Below are 19,400 nucleotides of genomic sequence, written 5' to 3' on the forward strand. Positions count from 1 at the left end.
CAATCCTTTGTTTATTTTTTCATTAATTGATAATTATTATTATAGTTTTTATAGTAGTTAGTGCCAGAGGCGGTCTATTCGTGTGCTGGTTTAAAAAATAATTCCAGAGGCGATCTATTCGTGTGCTGGTTGTTTTAAAACTGTAATTCCAGAGGCGATCGATTCGTGTGCTGGTTGTTTTAAAACTGTAATTCCAGAGGCGATCTATTCGTGTGCTGGTTGTTTTAAAACTGTAATTCCAGAGGCGATCTATTCGTGTGCTGGTTGTTTTAAAAAATAATTCCAGAGGCGATCTATTCGTGTGCTGGTTATTTTAAAAAATAATTCCAGAGGCGATCTATTCGTGTGCTGGTTGTTTTAAAAAATAATTCCAGAGGCGATCTATTCGTGTGCTGGTTGTTTTAAAAAATAATTCCAGAGGCGATCTATTCGTGTGCTGGTTATTTTAAAAAATAATTCCAGAGGCGATCTATTCGTGTGCTGGTTGTTTTAAAAAATAATTCCAGAGGCGATCTATTCGTGTGCTGGTTGTTTTAAAAAATAATTCCAGAGGCGATCTATTCGTGTGCTGGTTGTTTTAAAAAATAATTCCACAGGCGATCTATTCGTTTGCTGATAACTGTACAAAATATTTTACCCCAGATGCAGTTTGCATGTGCGCAAAATTCTCAGAAGCGATATTGCAATGTTGAAACTTTATAACTTATCATGTGATAGTGACTTTCACGTAATCTTTATGACTGTGCAAGGTCAACACTAATGGTACTATTTTATAGTTCCTTTGAAACCGTACAACTTTTGTTGTTTTATTATAAAATGCATTGAAACAAAGAGATATTAGGGGTAGTAAAAATGGGACACCTTGTATAACTACACACACGCATACATATGTGTATATGTATGTGTAACAACCTGTGTATATATAATTTTTATATAATTATAAATTATATAAAATGGGACACCCTGTATATGTATGTGTGTGTCGATTGACAACTTTTTTATTGCGACATCTGTCGAGTTTTGTCGATAATTATATTTAAAAAATCTTTATTATCGACCCTATCGGAGTTCGCCCGTGCATTTAGGATCCCCTTAATACTATCAATTAATAAATCATATAATAAAAAATTATTTAATTGAAGTAGAAATTCTAAAATTATATTGCAATTACAACCATTAATATCCGTGACGATTAAATATTTATTGTTTATTATCCAATATATTAGCGGCTCGTCAATATTCGTTGTATCAATCGTCATAAAAGTGTAATCAATTTGTCCTCGAAATGTCTTGAGGCAGAAGCATTTATTGTCTGCCATATATGATTTGTTTCTACCATTGAAATCCGTTTGCACTATTGAAGAATCTACTGTCCAATATAAATGTCTGAAAAATATTTATATTGCTCACTTTTATTAAAACATTTTTATAATTACATATCTATCACAAACGAATATATGTTTATTTATATCTTATACGTTTCTATGTAAATTTATGATTGCATTACTTATGGATCTTTAATACAAAATTTGCATATTAAATTAACAAGTTATAGAACAACACAAATCTTTAATTAAAAAAAACACAATATATTGTTCAATTTGTGAAATTATTAAATTTAATGTACCTCTTATATGGTAATACTGTTAAAAATGAAGCATTCTCTTCAGCCAGTGCGATTTTTTCGTATGTTTTGATGCCTTTTTGTTGTACTAATATTAAGTCCAGTTTTATAATGTAAGTACCGTCAATAGTATCTTCTAACCAATAAAGATTTTCACGAATCCAATCGATGCACAGAGAATATGCATTTTCCTCGATTTCTGCTATTATTGTATAATTTTGATTTGTTTCAATTGCATTTGGATTAAATTCCAATGTTATTAAATTTAAGTTGGAAGTAATCCCATAAATCTTATGTTCCAATGCTGAGTAAACGATGTCAGTACAGTATTTATATATATCACGTTCAAAGCCGATCTGTAAATCTATATCCAATACATAAAATCTACCATTTTTTTTAACGAGTAATAAAGGTACTGGATTCTCATGTGTGGTCGACACGTTGATGAACTTAGTATAAGAGCCAGCACCAAATTTGTTATGCGCTTGTACTTCGAAATAATACACTCTATCAGGTTTTAAATTGTACACTTTAAGTTGCAATATCGTGAAATTTGAGATTATAACAACTATTCTATGAATTATTTGATTCTCAAAAAACCAATATTGAACTGTATATTTTTGTATCACTCCAATTGTAAATTTAGGTTCGTTCCATCTATAAAGAATATAAAAATATTTTATCTTTTTATTTTTAACAACTTCTGAAATCTATTTACATATAATTATCTATTACACGTGACATATAGATAAGTTTCATTTTAAAAAATCGGGTTGACCTTAAAATGATCTTAAAAACGCTATCTAAAATCAAACTGATAATATATATTTTCGAGATAATTCGCTTTTCAGGAATGGATTTCTCATGCTTATAGAGAAGAAAGAAATGTTATACACCCATAAGTTCGGAAATAAATAGTTCAGGTCCGTTTAAGGTCCGGAAATGATTAGTTTTTGAGTTTTAAAATTCTTGTAACAAATAATTTTTGTCTCATTTTTCGTTTTAGGAATCTTCGCTTAAAGGTATTGACGATATTTTTTAAGTTTGCTGGCCTATGTTTACAGGAGGTGGACATTTTGAACATTTTCTATAATTGCAAGACGAGAAATAGGATATAAATTTTTTATTACATATATAAATCTAAGTAACTAAAAAACTAATCTTTTTCGGATCTATGTTCATATGAAAACTTTTTATCTTCTCTATAAACATGAGGAATCCATTTCTTAAATTTTGAACACTACTTGAGAAACACCTGTATATACACTGTATATACACATTGTATTTTATATACAATAAAACTTAAAACAATAAGAAGTACTTGATTTAAGAAAGCAAGTATTCATTATTTACCTTGAGAGTTATTATTTACCTGAATGTCACAAAAATGTCTTTCTGATTTAGTCTGTCGTTAAATTCCACAAATGCTCTAGGAAATGTTGGCTCGCTTGGAATGCTTTCTAAAGATGGTGTAATTTCTCCTTGAAGCAAAATTCATACTCTATTATATGCAAAGGTCCAGTATGTATGTAAATCGTTCTAGTTTTTAAAATAATTCATATATATATATATATTTATATGGGGCATCCTTTCTCAAAACGGTCACCCCTTTGCACAATTTATTTCGTGAGATAAATAAGTTTTGAAGTGCTTAAAATTTTCATTAAACTTTCTATTGTTAAATGCCATGTGGCAAATTCGAAACTGCAAGACTCAAAATGGCGGGCAAAACAAAAAGCGGAAAATTGAGATTCCGCAAAAATTGACTATTTTGAGTATCTCGAATTTGGAATTGATTTGTTTACCAAATAATACTTTATGATGAAAAATCAATCATAATTAATTTTTAAGTTGAGCCAAAAATTGGTTTCAGAGATATAAGCGATCAAAGCAAATTATGAATTTTGACTAATTTGATCACCTATGATCAAAACACTTCCCATGGGGCGTTCTTTGTGGAAAAGGCCATCCTCCTTGCACATTTTATTTCTTGAGATAAATAAATGTTTAAGTGCTGAAATTTTCGTTGTCCCTTGTACTTTTGAATGCTTGTGGGTTATGAGACATGTAAACGCGTATATTATTTTGTCGCGGCCGTCGTGAAGGATAACACATTACGCTTGCAGCTTTGTGCAACCGTTCCACTGGGATTATTCTGATCCATCGAAAATCGATGTAAAGAGATTTTAATGTAGTGCAAACAGTAGTTAGGATAACTACTGGAGAAAAATAGCTTGTATTCAACTCGTAATCAGCTCGTAATCATAGACGATCAAATTAGTCAAAATTCATAATTCTGACTACTTTGATCGCTCATATCTCTGAAACCAATTGTCGGTTCAACTTAAAAATCAATTATAATTAATTTCTTATCATAAAGTATCATTTGGTAAACAAATCAATTCCAAATTCGCGAAACCCAAAATAATCAATTTTTGCAAAAGCTCAATTATCCTTTTTTTGCTTTGCCCGCCATTTTGAATCTGGCAGTTCCGCATTTGCCACACGGCATTTAAAAGTAGGTTTAACGAAAATTTTAAACACTTTAAAAGCTATTTATCTCAAGAAATAAAATGTGCAGAAGGGTGGCCGTTTTGAGAAAGAATGTTCCATATATATATATATATATATATATATATATATATATATGTATATGTATACAGGGTGTCCCATAATTCGCGAACCACCGCAAATGGGCAGATAGAGCGTGTTGAACTGAATAGAAAAGTCCTGTATCATTTTGCGATATTCGCAATAATTATTGAGTTATTTATTAAAATATCTAAACAAATAAGCAGGTAGAAAGCATTATTTGATCGAGAGGCGGCGTCATGCAGCGAACAGCGACCAATGTAGTGGCGCCGAAAAGTAAGATGATACTTTTGATACTAAGCGGCATATAACAAATAAGTCATCCGACATGCACACCGAGTCCGGCCTACCGCTTTCTACCCGCTCATTCGTTTAGATATTTTAGTAAATAACTCAATAATTATTGCAAATATCACAAAATGATACAGGACTTTTCTATTCAGTTTAACACGATATATCTGCCTATTCGCGGTAATTCGCGAAGTATGAAACACCCTGTATATATATACCCACAAAAAAAGACATCACAGATGTAAAAAAAAAGCGCTAAGTTATATCTTTCGTCAGCAAAAATAGTTCTTTATAATAATAAAAAATATAATCTTCTCAAAAATTATGTTTATAGCCAAAATAATTCTTTGCAAAAATTAATCATTATCAAAAATATTTTCTCAAAAATTATATTTATAAATTATATTTTATTTTTGTTAATAATACTAGAAAAAAATTAAAATATTAGCATCAAAAAGTAGTGAAATCAAAAAATTGCGCTAAATAATTATATTGATAATACGAGAAAAAAGGTTAAAATATTAGCATCAAAAAGTAGTCAAATCAAAAAGTTGCACTAAGTAAGTGACAACATAATATATAATATTTAGATAAATTTCTTATAATGATACAAATGTATAATTATTGCTTTATTTTAAAACGTTTATAATATATACAATAACAAAATAAATTCAGTAAAATATATATATATATATATTTATTCATCTTTATATTTAAATAACATGAATAATTATGTAATTAATTTAAACTGGAATGTATATACATTGTAAAGTTATTATATATTTTTATAAAATATTTAGATAAATAGATATATATAAAAAATAAATTATTTATCTCTAAATAATTATTTAATTCAAATATATTTAAACGTATATTTAAAAAAGGTAATATAAGGCACAAAGAATTAAATTTAGGAAATTAAAAAAATTTAAAGTTAAATAAAAATTTTTAATTTAAATTAAAAAATAAAAGTAAAAATAAAAGTAAAAAAAATGTAATGTACAAAAAATACTTAGCGCTGTTTTTGTATTGTTATTTTAACACATTAGTAAATAAAATAAAATATAAATCAAAGTATAGACTAATTTTTTTACTGCAATACGCTTCAATAAAAATCTATAAACATATTACGTGGCTCGATATTCGAATGACATGTGGCTAGCTGAACATATCGATATACATGTATGAAATATATGTATATAATGTAACATGCGATAATTGTCATATTAAACAGATTCAACGATTGGGCAATGTGAATGGGCTAAGTGAAAATTATAAAAATGAATTTACTATACATTAATATATGCTAAAGACGTATACATATACATATATATGTTATTAATATATGTATACCAGGGTTGGGAAGTAACGAGTTACTTGTAACGAAGTTACAGTTACAGTTACTTTTTTTCGGTAACTATAACTTAACTTCGTTACTTTTTTCCATCTGTAACTGTAACTGTAACTTAGTTACATTTTTTTAGTAACTAGTAACTATTTTAATAGTTACTTTATTAGTTACTTTTTTTGGAAACATGCGCTAAAAGTATTGTTTAAGTATGGTAGCCGTTATATTATTAAATTAAATTTTGATAACAGTAGCATATGGATCTTCATATGATTTAATCTTTTACCTAAAATTTTCATTTTGTGTACATAAAATAATATAACACATAATTAAGATCGACCAATCACAGTCAAATATTTAAAAAAATTCTTAAAGGTAATAATTGATCGATTTGCTTGCGACTTTGCGATTACCATTTAGTAACTTACTATAACTATTTTTACTGTTGTATATAAAGATCATTCATACATTGATGTTAATTGCAAAGTCGCAAGCAAATCGATCAATATTACATTCAAGAATTTTTTTAAATACTTGACTGTAATTGTGCATAAAATGTAAGCTCCTTATATTTAAAACAATGTATAATTATTTTTAAAAAGTAACTGAAAAGTAACGACTCGTTACTTTTAGAGTAACTGTAACTGTAACGAGTTATTTTTTAAAATCGGTAACTTGTAACTGTAACTAGTTATTTTTTCAATGAAATAACTGTAACTGTAACTAGTTACTTTTACAAAGTAACTTTCCCAACCCTGATGTATACATATATTAATTAATGTATATGGAGCATTTCAAAGTGTTTAATTGATCAATCAAAATATAAATGAATAAAAATTTCTTTATTCTGATACATGTTTTAAAGCATTTGCAATGTTTTCCTGATCGCAATCAAAGTTTCGAGATAGATGTTTAAAGCGCATTATTTTCATTATGAATTTTTTTATAAAAAAGATTCAAATATAATTTCATGATTCTTTAATTTCGACTTATTTTGACTTCATCATTTCACTCTCCAAAGATAGGATGCGACTTCTGTGTGTGATATATTCTGTATATACACATTTCGTTACTAATCATCATTTTTAAGGACGTTTCGTAGTCAAAGGGCTATAATACAAAAACAGCGCTAAGTATTTTTTGTACATTACATTTTTTTTACTTTTATTTTTACTTTTATTTTTTAATTTAAATTAAAAATTTTTATTTAACTTTAAATTTTTTTAATTTCCTAAATTTAATTCTTTGTGCCTTATATTACCTTTTTTGAATATACGTTTAAATATATTTGAATTAAATAATTATTTAGAGATAAATAATTTATTTTTTATATATATCTATTTATCTAAATATTTTATAAAAATATATAATAACTTTACAATGTATATACATTCCAGTTTAAATTAATTACATAATTATTCATGTTATTTAAATATAAAGATGAATAAATATATATATATATATATTTTACTGAATTTATTTTGTTATTGTATATATTATAAACGTTTTAAAATAAAGCAATAATTATACATTTGTATCATTATAAGAAATTTATCTAAATATTATATATTATGTTGTCACTTACTTAGTGCAACTTTTTGATTTGACTACTTTTTGATGCTAATATTTTAACCTTTTTTCTCGTATTATCAATATAATTATTTAGCGCAATTTTTTGATTTCACTACTTTTTGATGCTAATATTTTAATTTTTTTCTAGTATTATTAACAAAAATAAAATATAATTTATAAATATAATTTTTGAGAAAATATTTTTGATAATGATTAATTTTTGCAAAGAATTATTTTGGCTATAAACATAATTTTTGAGAAGATTATATTTTTTATTATTATAAAGAACTATTTTTGCTGACGAAAGATATAACTTAGCGCTTTTTTTTTACATCTGTGATGTCTTTTTTTGTGGGATTTCACATATTTTTGCAAAGATCATTAAACAAAATGCATTAAATAAATGTATATTTTTTTATATTTATAATGAGAGAAGACGAAAGAGAGCAAGAGGACCCAAGAGAGAGAGCGGGAGAGAGCAAGAGGGAGCAAGAGGGAGCAAGAGAGAGCGAGAAAAAGCGGGAGAGAGCAAGAGAGAGCGAGAGAGAGCGAGAGAGAGCGATAGAGAGCGATACAAAGCGGGAGAGAGCGAGAGAGAGCGATAGAGAGCGATAGAAAGCGGGAGAGAGCGAGAGAGAGCGGAAAAAAACGAGAGAGAACGAAAGAGAACGAGAAAGAGCGGGAGAGAACAAAAGAAGGCGAGAAACAGCGAGAGAAAGCGAGAAAGAGCGAGAAAAACCGAGAAAGAGCGAGAGAAGACAAGAGAGAGCAAGAGAACACGAGAGAGAGCGGGAGAGAGCGAGAAAACGCGAGAGAGAGCGGGAGAGAGCGAGAGAACGCGAGAGAGAGCGGGAGAGAACGAGAGAACGCGAGAGAGAGCGGGAGAAAGCGAGAGAACGCGAGCGAAAGCGGGAGAGAGCGAAAGAACGCGAGAGAGAGCGAAAGAAAGCGAGAGAGAGCGAGAGTAAGCGAAAAAGAGAGAGCGAGAGAAAGCGAGAGAAGGCGATAGAGAGCGAGAAAAAGCGATAGAGAGCAGGAGAAAGCGAGAGAGAGCGAAAGAGAGCGAGAGAGAGCGAGAGAGAACAAGAGAGAGCGGGAGAGGACGAGAGAAGGCGAGAAACAGCGAGAGAAAGCGAGAGAGAGCGGGAGAACGCGAGAGCGTGCGGGAGAGAGCGGGAAAGAGCAAGAGAGAGCGAGAGAGAGCGAGAGAGGGCGAGAGAGGGCGAGAGAGAGCGAGAGAACGGGAGAGAACGAGAGAAGGCGAGAAACAGCGTGAGAAAGCGAGAGAGAGCGAAAAAAACCGAGAGAGAGCGAGAGAAGACGAGAGAGAGCGAGAGAACGCGAGAGAGAGCGGCAGAGAGCAAGAGGGAGCGAGAGACAGCGAGAGAGGGCAAGAGAGAGAGCGAGAGAGAGCGATACAAAGCGGGAGAGAGCGAGAGAGAGCGAAAGAAAGCGAGAGAGAGCGGGAGAGAACGAGAGAGAGCGAGAAACAGCGAGAGAAAGCGAAAAAAACCGAGAGAGAGTGAGAGAAGACGAGAGGGAGCGAGAGAGGCCGAGAGAGCGCGAGAGAGAGCGATAGAGAGCGGGAGAGAGCGAGAGAGAGCGAAAGAAAGCGAGAGAGAGCGGGAGAAAACGAGAGAAGACGAGAAACAGCGTGAGAAAGCGAGAGAGAGCGAAAAAAACCGAGAGAGAGCGAGAGAAGACGAGAGAGAGCGAGAGAACGCGAGAGAGAGCGGCAGAGAGCAAGAGGGAGCGAGAGACAGCGAGAGAGGGCGAGAGAGAGCGAGAGAGAGCGATACAAAGCGGGAGAGAGCGAGAGAGAGCGAAAGAAAGCGAGAGAGAGCGGGAGAGAACGAGAGAGAGCGAGAAACAGCGAGAGAAAGCGAAAAAAACCAAGAGAGAGTGAGAGAAGACGAGAGGGAGCGAGAGAGAGCGAGAGAGGCCGAGAGAGCGCGAGAGAGAGAGCGGGAGAGAGCGAGAGAGACCGGAAGAAAGCGAGAGAGCGAGAGAGAACGAGAGAAGGCGAGAAACAGCGAGAGAAAGCGAGAAAGAGCGAAAAAAACCGAGAGAGAGCGAGAGACGAGAGAGAGCGAGAGAACGCGAGAGAGAGTGGGAGAGAGCGAGAGAACGCGAAAGAGAGCGGCAGAGAGCGAGAGAACGCGAGAGAGCGGTAGAGAGCAAGAGAGAGCGAGAGACAGCGAGAGAAAGCGAGAGAGGGCGAGAGAGAGCGAAAAAAGACGTGGGAAAGCAAGAGAGAAAGGGAGAAAAAGGGGGGAGAGAGAGGGGAGAGAGAGGGGGGAGAGAGAGAGAGAGTGAGAGAGAGCGAGAATTTATTTTTCGTTTGGTTGCTTAAAAGGTTAAGCAGCTGAGGAAAATGTCACTATACTAGGATGGGTGACCGCGGATAAGGTAAAGCAGCTTCGGACAGAATCACTTTGTCGGGATGGGTGACCGCGGACAAGTACGACGCCGTAGTCTTAAAAAAAAGTGACACCTTTTCGACCAAAAAATAACTTGAAAAATTCATATCTCCGCAACCAATAGAGCTATCAAGTTCGTTAAGGTCTCATTTTACTCGGAAAAAATCGCGCTTTCGATTGATATGGTCATCTTTTGAAAAATATGTTTCCGTTCATGAAATATTTCAAATTTTTGTTTTCAAGGTTACGAAAATCGTGTTACGTCCGGTAAAGGATACACAGTAGCGTCCTACGGATAATTTTCGCTATTGTTTCGATATTTTCGCTATCTTTTCGATATCTTTCGATATTTTTTTTTGTTTTTTTGTAGATTGTATTTTAATTTGACGAATGAAATATATAACTTAGCGAGACGCTACCGCGTCTCCTGATATATATATATATATATATATATATATATATATATATATATATATTGACATATGTGGTCTGTCAAAAAAGGAATTAAATTAAATATGTACCGCATATTATGGTAACGTTGTAAAAATCATAGTCATATGCGGAATGTAAAATATAATTTTTCCTTCAAAAATTACAAGTTTTAATTCATTTAGTTGTATTTATATATGTCTCGTTATAACATTTTTTGTAAGTATAAATCTCATTGTTTTCATGAATCGTTATTCAGAAAAAAATATTAAACAAATATAAGCGATAAAAGTTAATAATTAGTACTTATATATATTTTAACGCATGCTTAGATTATATTATTTGATAATAAATTATGATGATTTGAAATAAATGTACATACACAACACAACATTTTATATACATTTATATGCATATTTTGTGAAATTTATTAGATTTTGAAATATTTACAAATAGGAACCTTTAAAAATACTTATACTTTACAAATAAACTCTTACCGACTTCATTTCTTTTTCTCACAATGTCGTTTTCAAAATAATACTGAACAGATTCCATATTTGATGACACGTACTCATGGACATCGATGAATCTGAAGGATGGGTTATCCTAGTAATAAATATGCATCATATAACTTATAAAAATCTACTATTCCATTGAATCACATGATAAACAGTACATAATGTGAGATTAGATTAAAACTTATTTCGCAAATAATTTAATAAATAAGTCATTGTAGTAATAAATGCAAAATTCCAAATAGTTAAATTAATATATATGTGATAAATGTCCCAACTTTCAAATCAATGTTCAACTTTATTACAAGTAGAAATAACCTTTGCTTTTCTTTCGAGATGACGGTTTTCGATTTTTTTATAAATGCAGAAATGACATGTATAAAGGTAAATTAAATTATTATAAAATATCCAACTAGATACATATGTAGATATACGAGGTGTGTTCAAAAAGTATCGCGAATTTTGAATTTCCGCGGGTTACGTATATTCGATTTTCGATTTTTTTGTGGCGTTATGTTGGTACTCATGTTTCTCATTTATGCCGACAAGTACGGCCATTTTGAATGTTCAGTTAATTTTTGACAGCTGCTTTGCTTGCACGTGTTTTGGCTCGTCTTCGATTTTTGCTTATTCCAAAAAATGGATCAAAGAATCTGTATCAAATTTTGTGTGAAAAACAAAATTAAGTGCGCGGACGCATTCCGAATGTTGACTGTGGCATATGGTGAAGCTACCTTGGACCGAAGCAACGTTTATCGGTGGTACAAAATGTTTTCCGAGGGCCGAGAAGATGTGAACGACGAAGAGCGTGCCGGACGCCCGAGCACGTCAACAACAGACGAAAACATTGATGAAGTGAAGAAAATAGTATTGGTCAATCGTCGAATCACCGTTAGAGAAGTTGCTGAGGACCTAAACATATCGATTGGCTCCTGCCATTCGATTTTTACCAATGATTTGGGCATGACACGGGTCGCCGCGAAATTCGTACCAAAATTGCTCAATTTTGACCAAAAACAGCATCGCATTAACAACACACTAATAATGCCGCAGCCACCGTATTCCCCAGATCTGGCCCCCTGTGACTTTTTCTTGTTCCCGAAACTGAAGAGGCCCATGAAAGGATGACGCTACGCTACGATTGAGGAGATAAAGACGGCATCGAAGGAGGAGCTGAACAAGATCACAAAAAATGATTTTTTGAAGTGCTTCGAGGATTGGAAAAAATGTTGGCACAAGTGTATAATATCTGGTGGGGATTACTTTGAAGGGGACAAAATAGATATTCATGAATAAATAAATAATTTTTGAAAAAACACAAAATTCGCGATACTTTTTGAACACACCTCGTACACTACTGTGCAATATATAAAATACTGTATAATATCAAGAGACACGGTAGTGTCTCGCGACCAGTTAAGGGCGTAGCGGAGACACCGTGTATCTTAACGCGAGTCGGACATTTGAGTCTTTATAATATTTCGAATCCTCAATAATGGCTGAAGCAATCGAGTTTATACTAGACTTAATCGATAGATTGAGTTCGAATTATATAATAAAAGTGTCTTTATTTCTGCTCTACGTGATTTGTAAGCAGAGATATATAAATGCAAAGTCGAAATATGAAATATTTCTATTAAGAAACGTCCCCGTCATCATTATCATCATCATTATCATCATCATTATCATCATCGACCACGCATACATAGTAGTATCGTGCTACACGTATTCACACGTATACAACACATGCGCACACATATATCACACGTACACAACACATGCAAGATGCATGTAGTGGTAATTTTGTCCATCTCGCACGTTTTACAACAGATGGCGATAGAGGCGCTCCGCCATATCGGCAGCGTGCGGGGTTATGTTGGCTAACTCTCTCTCTCTCTCTCTCTCTCTCTCTCTCTCTCTCTCTCTCTCTCTCTCTCTCTCTCTCTCTTTCTCACACACACGCACACACACACACACTCTCTCATTCTCACTCACTCACTCACTGTTCGTCTTGTGTACTTATTTAGTACATTCATGATCGGCAGCGTGCGGGGTTATGTTGGCTAACTCTCTCTCTCTCTCTCTCTCTCTCTCTCTCTCTCTCTCTCTCTCTCTTTCTCACACACACACGCACACACACACACACTCTCTCATTCTCACTCACTCACTCACTGTTCGTCTTGTGTACTTATTTAGTACATTCATGATTAAACATCTATATGCATTAATGTGAAATTTACTTACAATTAGTTTACTTGAAATATTCAATCTCTAAAGTGTTTATCTTATAAGATAGACAAAAAAATCTGAGTAAATAATGAGAAAAAAAACAAGGATTATTATTGTCATAATTTTTTATCAATTAAGTACTCTCAACTATCCAATAATTAAATAAATACGTACAAATGTGCGCGCGTGTACACACATACACATATTGATATTAAAGAGATTGAAAAAGAGGAAGGAGAAGATAAAAATTTAAATATTCACATATATTTTCAAATATTATATATGAATTTATAGTTTACATATCTAATTAATAATGAATTTCTAATTATATTAAACATATCAAAATAAAGACATACATGTATTTATCAAATGAATAAAATTATTGAATACAGACTTAAAAAATTTATTAAACATAGACTTAAAAAATTAATTAATTAAACATATTCCAAATTTAGAAAAAATAAACTTTATTTATATATGCAACAGCTTTTTAAACTAAATTTTTAAATTCTATTTTATATTAGACAATTATCTCAATCAACACCTACGTCCACATTAGCTGCACTGCAGACTACCTCTACAGCCACATTATCTGCTCCGCGGATATAGCGTTATGCCAATACGATACATTACATGTACTTACTTACTTGCCTTTACTGTACCAACTCTTGTTCTTTCCACGTAATCATGTTTTTACAGTTATCGTTTGCTGTATATCTTCCAGCAAACTTTATTTCGTGTGAAGTGTATTTAATTAATTAAATCTCTGCGAAAGATTGAGAAGATGAAGGGATAATTCAAACTATGAACACATGGTTACATGGAAAAGACAAGAGTTGATACAATAATAAAGACATACATGTATTTGTATCCTGCTGGCATAAGGTTATAGAAGTTGATTGAGATTGAAAAATAATAATGAAAATAATAAAAAAAAATAAAGACACATGTATTTGTATCGTGCTGGCATAAAGTTATAAAAGTTGATTGAGATTGAAAAATAATAATAAAAATAATTAAAAAAAGGAAATATTCAATCATCATTTAAAAGCATATTTGAAATCTGTAGAATAAACAGTTTTTGCAAAAAATGTGGAGCATTTGAGCTCTAGTAAGTCTAAAAATAAATGTAAACATCAATTAATAATAACTGATGTTATATATATATTATATATATAAACCAATTTGTTGCAATATTCACTATAAAAGGTTGTAAGGGTAAGATGGCTAAAAGTGAATAATTTAAAAGATAGTTAACATAATTTTACATAAACTGAAATATTTCATAAAATAAAATATTCGTAATATTTCGAAGTTTATGTAAGATTATGTAAAAATTATACCTTTACAACTTTTTATAGTAAATATTGCGAGTTAAATCGATTTATATGAGAAAAATTAAGGTAATTCTATTTTGAAATTATAAGTGACCTTTAAATAACCTTGAAAATCGCCGTTTAGGAAAAAGTCTGTGTCAACTTTTTCTTTTTCGAAATCCTGCAACTTTTATCTAAATTTAATAGAAAATGTATAAAAAATGCTCGACATTAGTACACACACACACACACACACATATGGGTAAATTTATATAAATAGGGTGCTTTAGGAGGAATGATCAGGATTCTAGGATATGATTGTACACATCATTTTAAGCAAAGAAGTTTAGATAAACATGTTTAATAATTGTTCTATTCCGGTCATAAAAATATACAAAAATGAATGATATAATCTCTAAAAACTCACCTTTAAAAAAAGGTAAAAAAAGGCGACCAGTTAAGGGCACGCCATTAACAAAAATTATCCATTGCAAACCCATGTAGAATCCTATCCTATTGCAAACCCATGTAGAATTGTATTAAAAATTATCCATTGCAAACTTATGTAGAATCCTACATTGCAAACCCATGTACAATAGAATTGTATGAAAAATTATCGATTATAAACCCATGTACAATCGTAACAAAAGTAATGAAATAAAAAAAAAATTGCGCCAAGTGAAAGTAGAAACTTGTACCAGTGGAAAATTAAAGTTGCAGACATATATAGAGTCGTATAATGAATCAGTAAAAATTTAAATTTGCAAATGTAGAATCGTACCATAAAAAAACTTATCTTTTAAAAAAAAGATAAACAAGATGCCAAGTCCATGCGCCATGTGAAAAAGAAATAAAAAAATTTTAGTTAAAAAAACTGGGAGCGCTGCTAAATAATATTCTAACAATATTAAAATTAAATTGTTACTTTTAAACTCATTACAGTTAAAATATGTTTTGTGTTTAAATTAATTAATGTTACTTTAAGGTGCATTGTAATTTTGAAACTTAGCAGCGCGCCCAGTTTTTTTAACTAAAATTTTTTTATTTCTTTTTCACATGGCGCATGGACTTGGCATCTTGTTTATCTTTTTTTTAAAAGATAAGTTTTTTTATGGTACGATTCTACATTTGCAAATTTAAATTTTTACTGATTCATTATACGACTCTATATATGTCTGCAACTTTAATTTTCCACTGGTACAAGTTTCTACTTTCACTTGGCGCAATTTTTTTTTTATTTCATTACTTTTGTTACGATTGTACATGGGTTTATAATCGATAATTTTTCATACAATTCTATTGTACATGGGTTTGCAATGTAGGATTCTACATAAGTTTGCAATGGATAATTTTTAATACAATTCTACATGGGTTTGCAATAGGATAGGATTCTACATGGGTTTGCAATGGATAATTTTTGTTAATGGCGTGCCCTTAACTGGTCGCCTTTTTTTACCTTTTTTTAAAGGTGAGTTTTTAGAGATTATATAAAATACTGTGTTAAACACCGTTTAAAGAAACTGTTTTTATTGTGTTTCTGATCAAAATATCTTTTTAAGTATCAAAGATTTTTCTTGCATTAACGAGAAAGTTGCTAAAGGAACGCAAGATTAGATTAATAAAAGTTATGAAGAATTTATAACAGTAGGTCTTACAAGCCTGGTTCTTTTTAATTGTTAAAATAGTTTTGTCTAATAATTGGGTTTTTATATGAGTTTATGTACATATGTTTACGTATATATATATACTTTAAATGATAAATTGTATATTAATTGGAACATATAAAGAATAATAGCTGTTGTGTATATTATTGGCTTCGAAACTGTTTGATTGAGAACGCAATTTATTGTATGGAATTTCATTTTACCGATTTTCTATTTCAACATTTAGTAGTTTTGTACGCATGCAATATATTTTTACTAAAAAATTCTAATTTTCTATATTGATTACTTTAAATAACAAATAACTTACTAAAAATTTTATACAAAAATCAATAAATATAAATATTTAAAGAAAGTTTTAGAAATCACAAAAGAATAATGTGAAAATGTATCTGTGCATAAAAAATATGATATACATACGTATGTTTGTCATGTAAACAAAAGATGAATCTCATACAGCACAAAACATTTCAGAGACTTTCGCAGAATTTATTCAAAAATATTTTATATACGTCTTAAACATGTGAAAATGTCCGCTATTTTTACACAAATATGTTTATAAAAGATTGTATAAACGTTTCAAATGTTACGTTTTCTATGTTATGTTTCTTAGATGTTATAATGATGTTTCAGTGTTACTTGAAACGTTGAAACGTTTCTGCAACATTTCTGTTGAGTTTTGTGCTGTGGGATGGAATGAATAACAAAATCATTAATATTAAAAATACTTTTTCATAAACAAGACAATTATATCAACATATGTTACGTTTAAGTTTAAATATTCATCACAATTAAATTTAAATGTGTAACAAAATAACATCAATCTTTAAATATATGACGTAAAATTAAACTTTACTTTTATTATATCATTAATATCACACACAATCTATTGTCTGAAGTGTATATAACATTTAATCTATTCGCGGGATCTAATATTTGTTCTGTCTTGCTGCGCTAAAGTTGAACATGTCCAACTTTAAGGCTCTCGTTATAAGAGAATAACTGAGCGACTTTAGCAGCAGCATCAAAAAACGTTCCATGTAAAGATGGTAGCGAATGAATAACTAAGCGAATAACCAATAATTCAGTATGCGCATGTGCTAGATAAATTTTTGCCAAAACGCTTGCAACTTTTTTTTTATCAGCAACGTGTAAATGATTTAACGCTAGCGATTTTGTCAGCCAGAAATTCGTTTTGCAAAAGCGAAAAACTTGCGATAAAAAAAGTTGCGACAAACGTCAAAAGCAGCATCGTGTAAAGCACCCTTTAAGAATGCTCTTATAAAGGGGCAAGCGTTTTGGCAAAAATTTGTTTTGCACATGCGTAGGATACCGAATTATTCGCTACTCGCCTGGTTATTCATTCGCTACTATCTTTACATGGAGCGTTTTATGTCGCTGCTGCTAAAGTCGCCCAGTTATTCGCTTGACGAGAGCGTTAAAGTTGGACATTTTCAACTTTAGCGCAGCCAGACGCAGCGAACATTAGACGCCGCGAATTCGAAATTTTAGACGCTAGCGAATAAAAAATGTGGGTCTAGAAAAAGTTTTTATCAGCGAATACGCTGGCGAATTAAGAAGCTGACTTAAAACAAATAAAAGCAGCATCGTGTAATGCACTCTTTACATGCCGCGATTTCACAATTTTAGACGCTAGCGAATAAAAAACGAGCATCTAGAAAAAAGTTTTTATCAGCGAATTCGCTGACAAATTAAAAAATTTGCTCCAAGCGAATAAAAGCAGCGTCGTGTAAAGCACACTTTAAGTGTAGATCAAAGTGTATAAAAAAATAAATTTTCGGGAAACTGACCTGAGTTATACAATCTTCCTGATCCTTCGAATAGGACGTGAGAGCCGTCCTCATTAGCATAAATACTTTTAGTAAAACACATAATATTTTTATCGTTTTTACCATAGTAAGTTTTCTCCTCTTATAGATGTTTGCACTCGATTAGCTTTTATTCTTGACTGGTGACCAACCGCTATTAAATACCATAGAACCTTCTCAATGATTTAAATATATTAATCAAATCAATATCCCTTCAATGTTTCTCGCAGAGTCGGATCTAGAGCGAGCTAAGCACTCGTCTCGGATGAAAGACATGAGAGAGCATAGAAATGAACAATAAATTGAACAATTTTTTTAAAAAAAGTTTTTTTATAAAAATGCGAAAATGATATTAACATGTAGCAGTTCAAGTACCTACCAAGCGTATGTTATTTTGACAGGCGTTTGTGCGTATGTTGAGAAAGGAAGCGTCAATTGCTAATAGTGCCTCGGATGAGAAAATATCTCGATCCGGCACTGATCATTTGTATAGATTATAAATTGTTAGCTGACGCTTCCCAGTGAGAAATGATTGATCGAATCGTCATTGATTCGACAAATTTGACATTGATTCGACGAATTTCTCACTGAGTTGTTTCTTACGCGCTGCGCGCACTCGGTATGTAGTTGCAAATTTATGAGGATGAGTAAATAACAATTATTCGAATTTAAATTCGAAAGACTCGGGTTCAGTTTTTGATTCAACGACTTGCGGACCAACATTATTCTCGTCTTTTTTTCTACAGAAGGGTTAGGAAGAATTAAGCAAATTTACACGGAAAAAAATTAGCTATCATAGCTAAATTTTAGCTGTCTATATATTACACATGAAATTTAGTTATCATGCTTAAATTTTAGCTATGACAATTAGTATTTTTTAGTTATAACATTCTCCGTTAAACTATGGCTAAAAAATATTAGTTACCATAGCTAAAAATTAGGCACGATAACTAAAATTCAGATTGTTATATATGGACAGCTAAAATTTAGCAATGGTAGCTAATTCTTTTTTTCCGTGTAGTAATTTCGGATTGAGATACATTTCCTGAAATAAATCTTAGTAGTATGCTAAGAAAATATTTGTGTTGGCGCATATTATTTAGTTACAGCGAAAAATTAATTCTTGGTGTAATTAACGTCATCCACGTTTGGCTCTTATAGCTTATTTATTCTTAATATACTTTCGTTTTTAGTATGTTAAAGCTTGTACGTTTTTATTTATTTAGAGTTGCAATATTATATATTTATACTATTAATACTTTTAAATTTGAACTAATAATCTACATATGTTAGTTTTTTAAAAATTTTTCTTTATTTTTAATGTTTTTTAATATTTAAGTTTTGTTTTTTATGTGTTTTTTTCATTTTATTTTATGATTTGCTTCATAATTTTATATTTTTACGTGGCAAGGGGACGAGTAGATTTCAAGCCAAAGTCCTACACTTACTTATCTATACTTCTATCTATATCTAGCCTAATATACTGTGGCGATAAATGCCACAAACATATTAAAGTACATATAATATAACATTTACACGAAATAAAAATATATGACAAGCGACGAGTGTTAAGG

At 31.5% G+C, this 19,400-nt stretch overlaps 1 protein-coding gene across 1 annotated transcript; it reads right to left on the bottom strand.

Annotated features, from left to right (window-relative positions):
- Window positions 1-1,081: 1,081 nt before the first annotated feature.
- On the bottom strand, window positions 1,082-17,937 carry LOC146724028 (proto-oncogene tyrosine-protein kinase ROS-like). The gene is made up of 6 exons (XM_085480646.1): window positions 17,809-17,937; window positions 10,774-10,882; window positions 2,997-3,105; window positions 1,628-2,281; window positions 1,172-1,386; window positions 1,082-1,098 (listed from the first exon to the last, which is right to left on the bottom strand). Exons 1-6 carry the CDS (start codon window positions 17,911-17,913, stop codon window positions 1,082-1,084), a joined length of 1,209 nt encoding a protein of 402 aa, XP_085336772.1. The 5' UTR covers window positions 17,914-17,937.
- Window positions 17,938-19,400: the final 1,463 nt, after the last annotated feature.

The sequence above is a fragment of the Nylanderia fulva genome, unplaced genomic scaffold (genome assembly GCF_048542155.1).
Source record: "Nylanderia fulva isolate GAGA-0341 unplaced genomic scaffold, ASM4854215v1 Scaffold154, whole genome shotgun sequence".
Lineage (NCBI taxonomy): Eukaryota > Metazoa > Arthropoda > Insecta > Hymenoptera > Formicidae > Nylanderia > Nylanderia fulva.

Bases quoted from the DNA above. Each gene is read 5' to 3' on its own strand.
- LOC146724028 (XM_085480646.1), bottom strand. From the start codon at position 17,913: ATGGTAAAAACGATAAAAATATTATGTGTTTTACTAAAAGTATTTATG. The intron at 3,106-10,773 runs GTAAGAGTTTAT...TTTTGCTTCAAG, and splicing joins GAGAAAAAGAAATGAAGTCG to GAGAAATTACACCATCTTTA. The intron at 1,387-1,627 runs GTACATTAAATT...AATATTTTTCAG, and splicing joins ACAGTATTACCATATAAGAG to ACATTTATATTGGACAGTAG.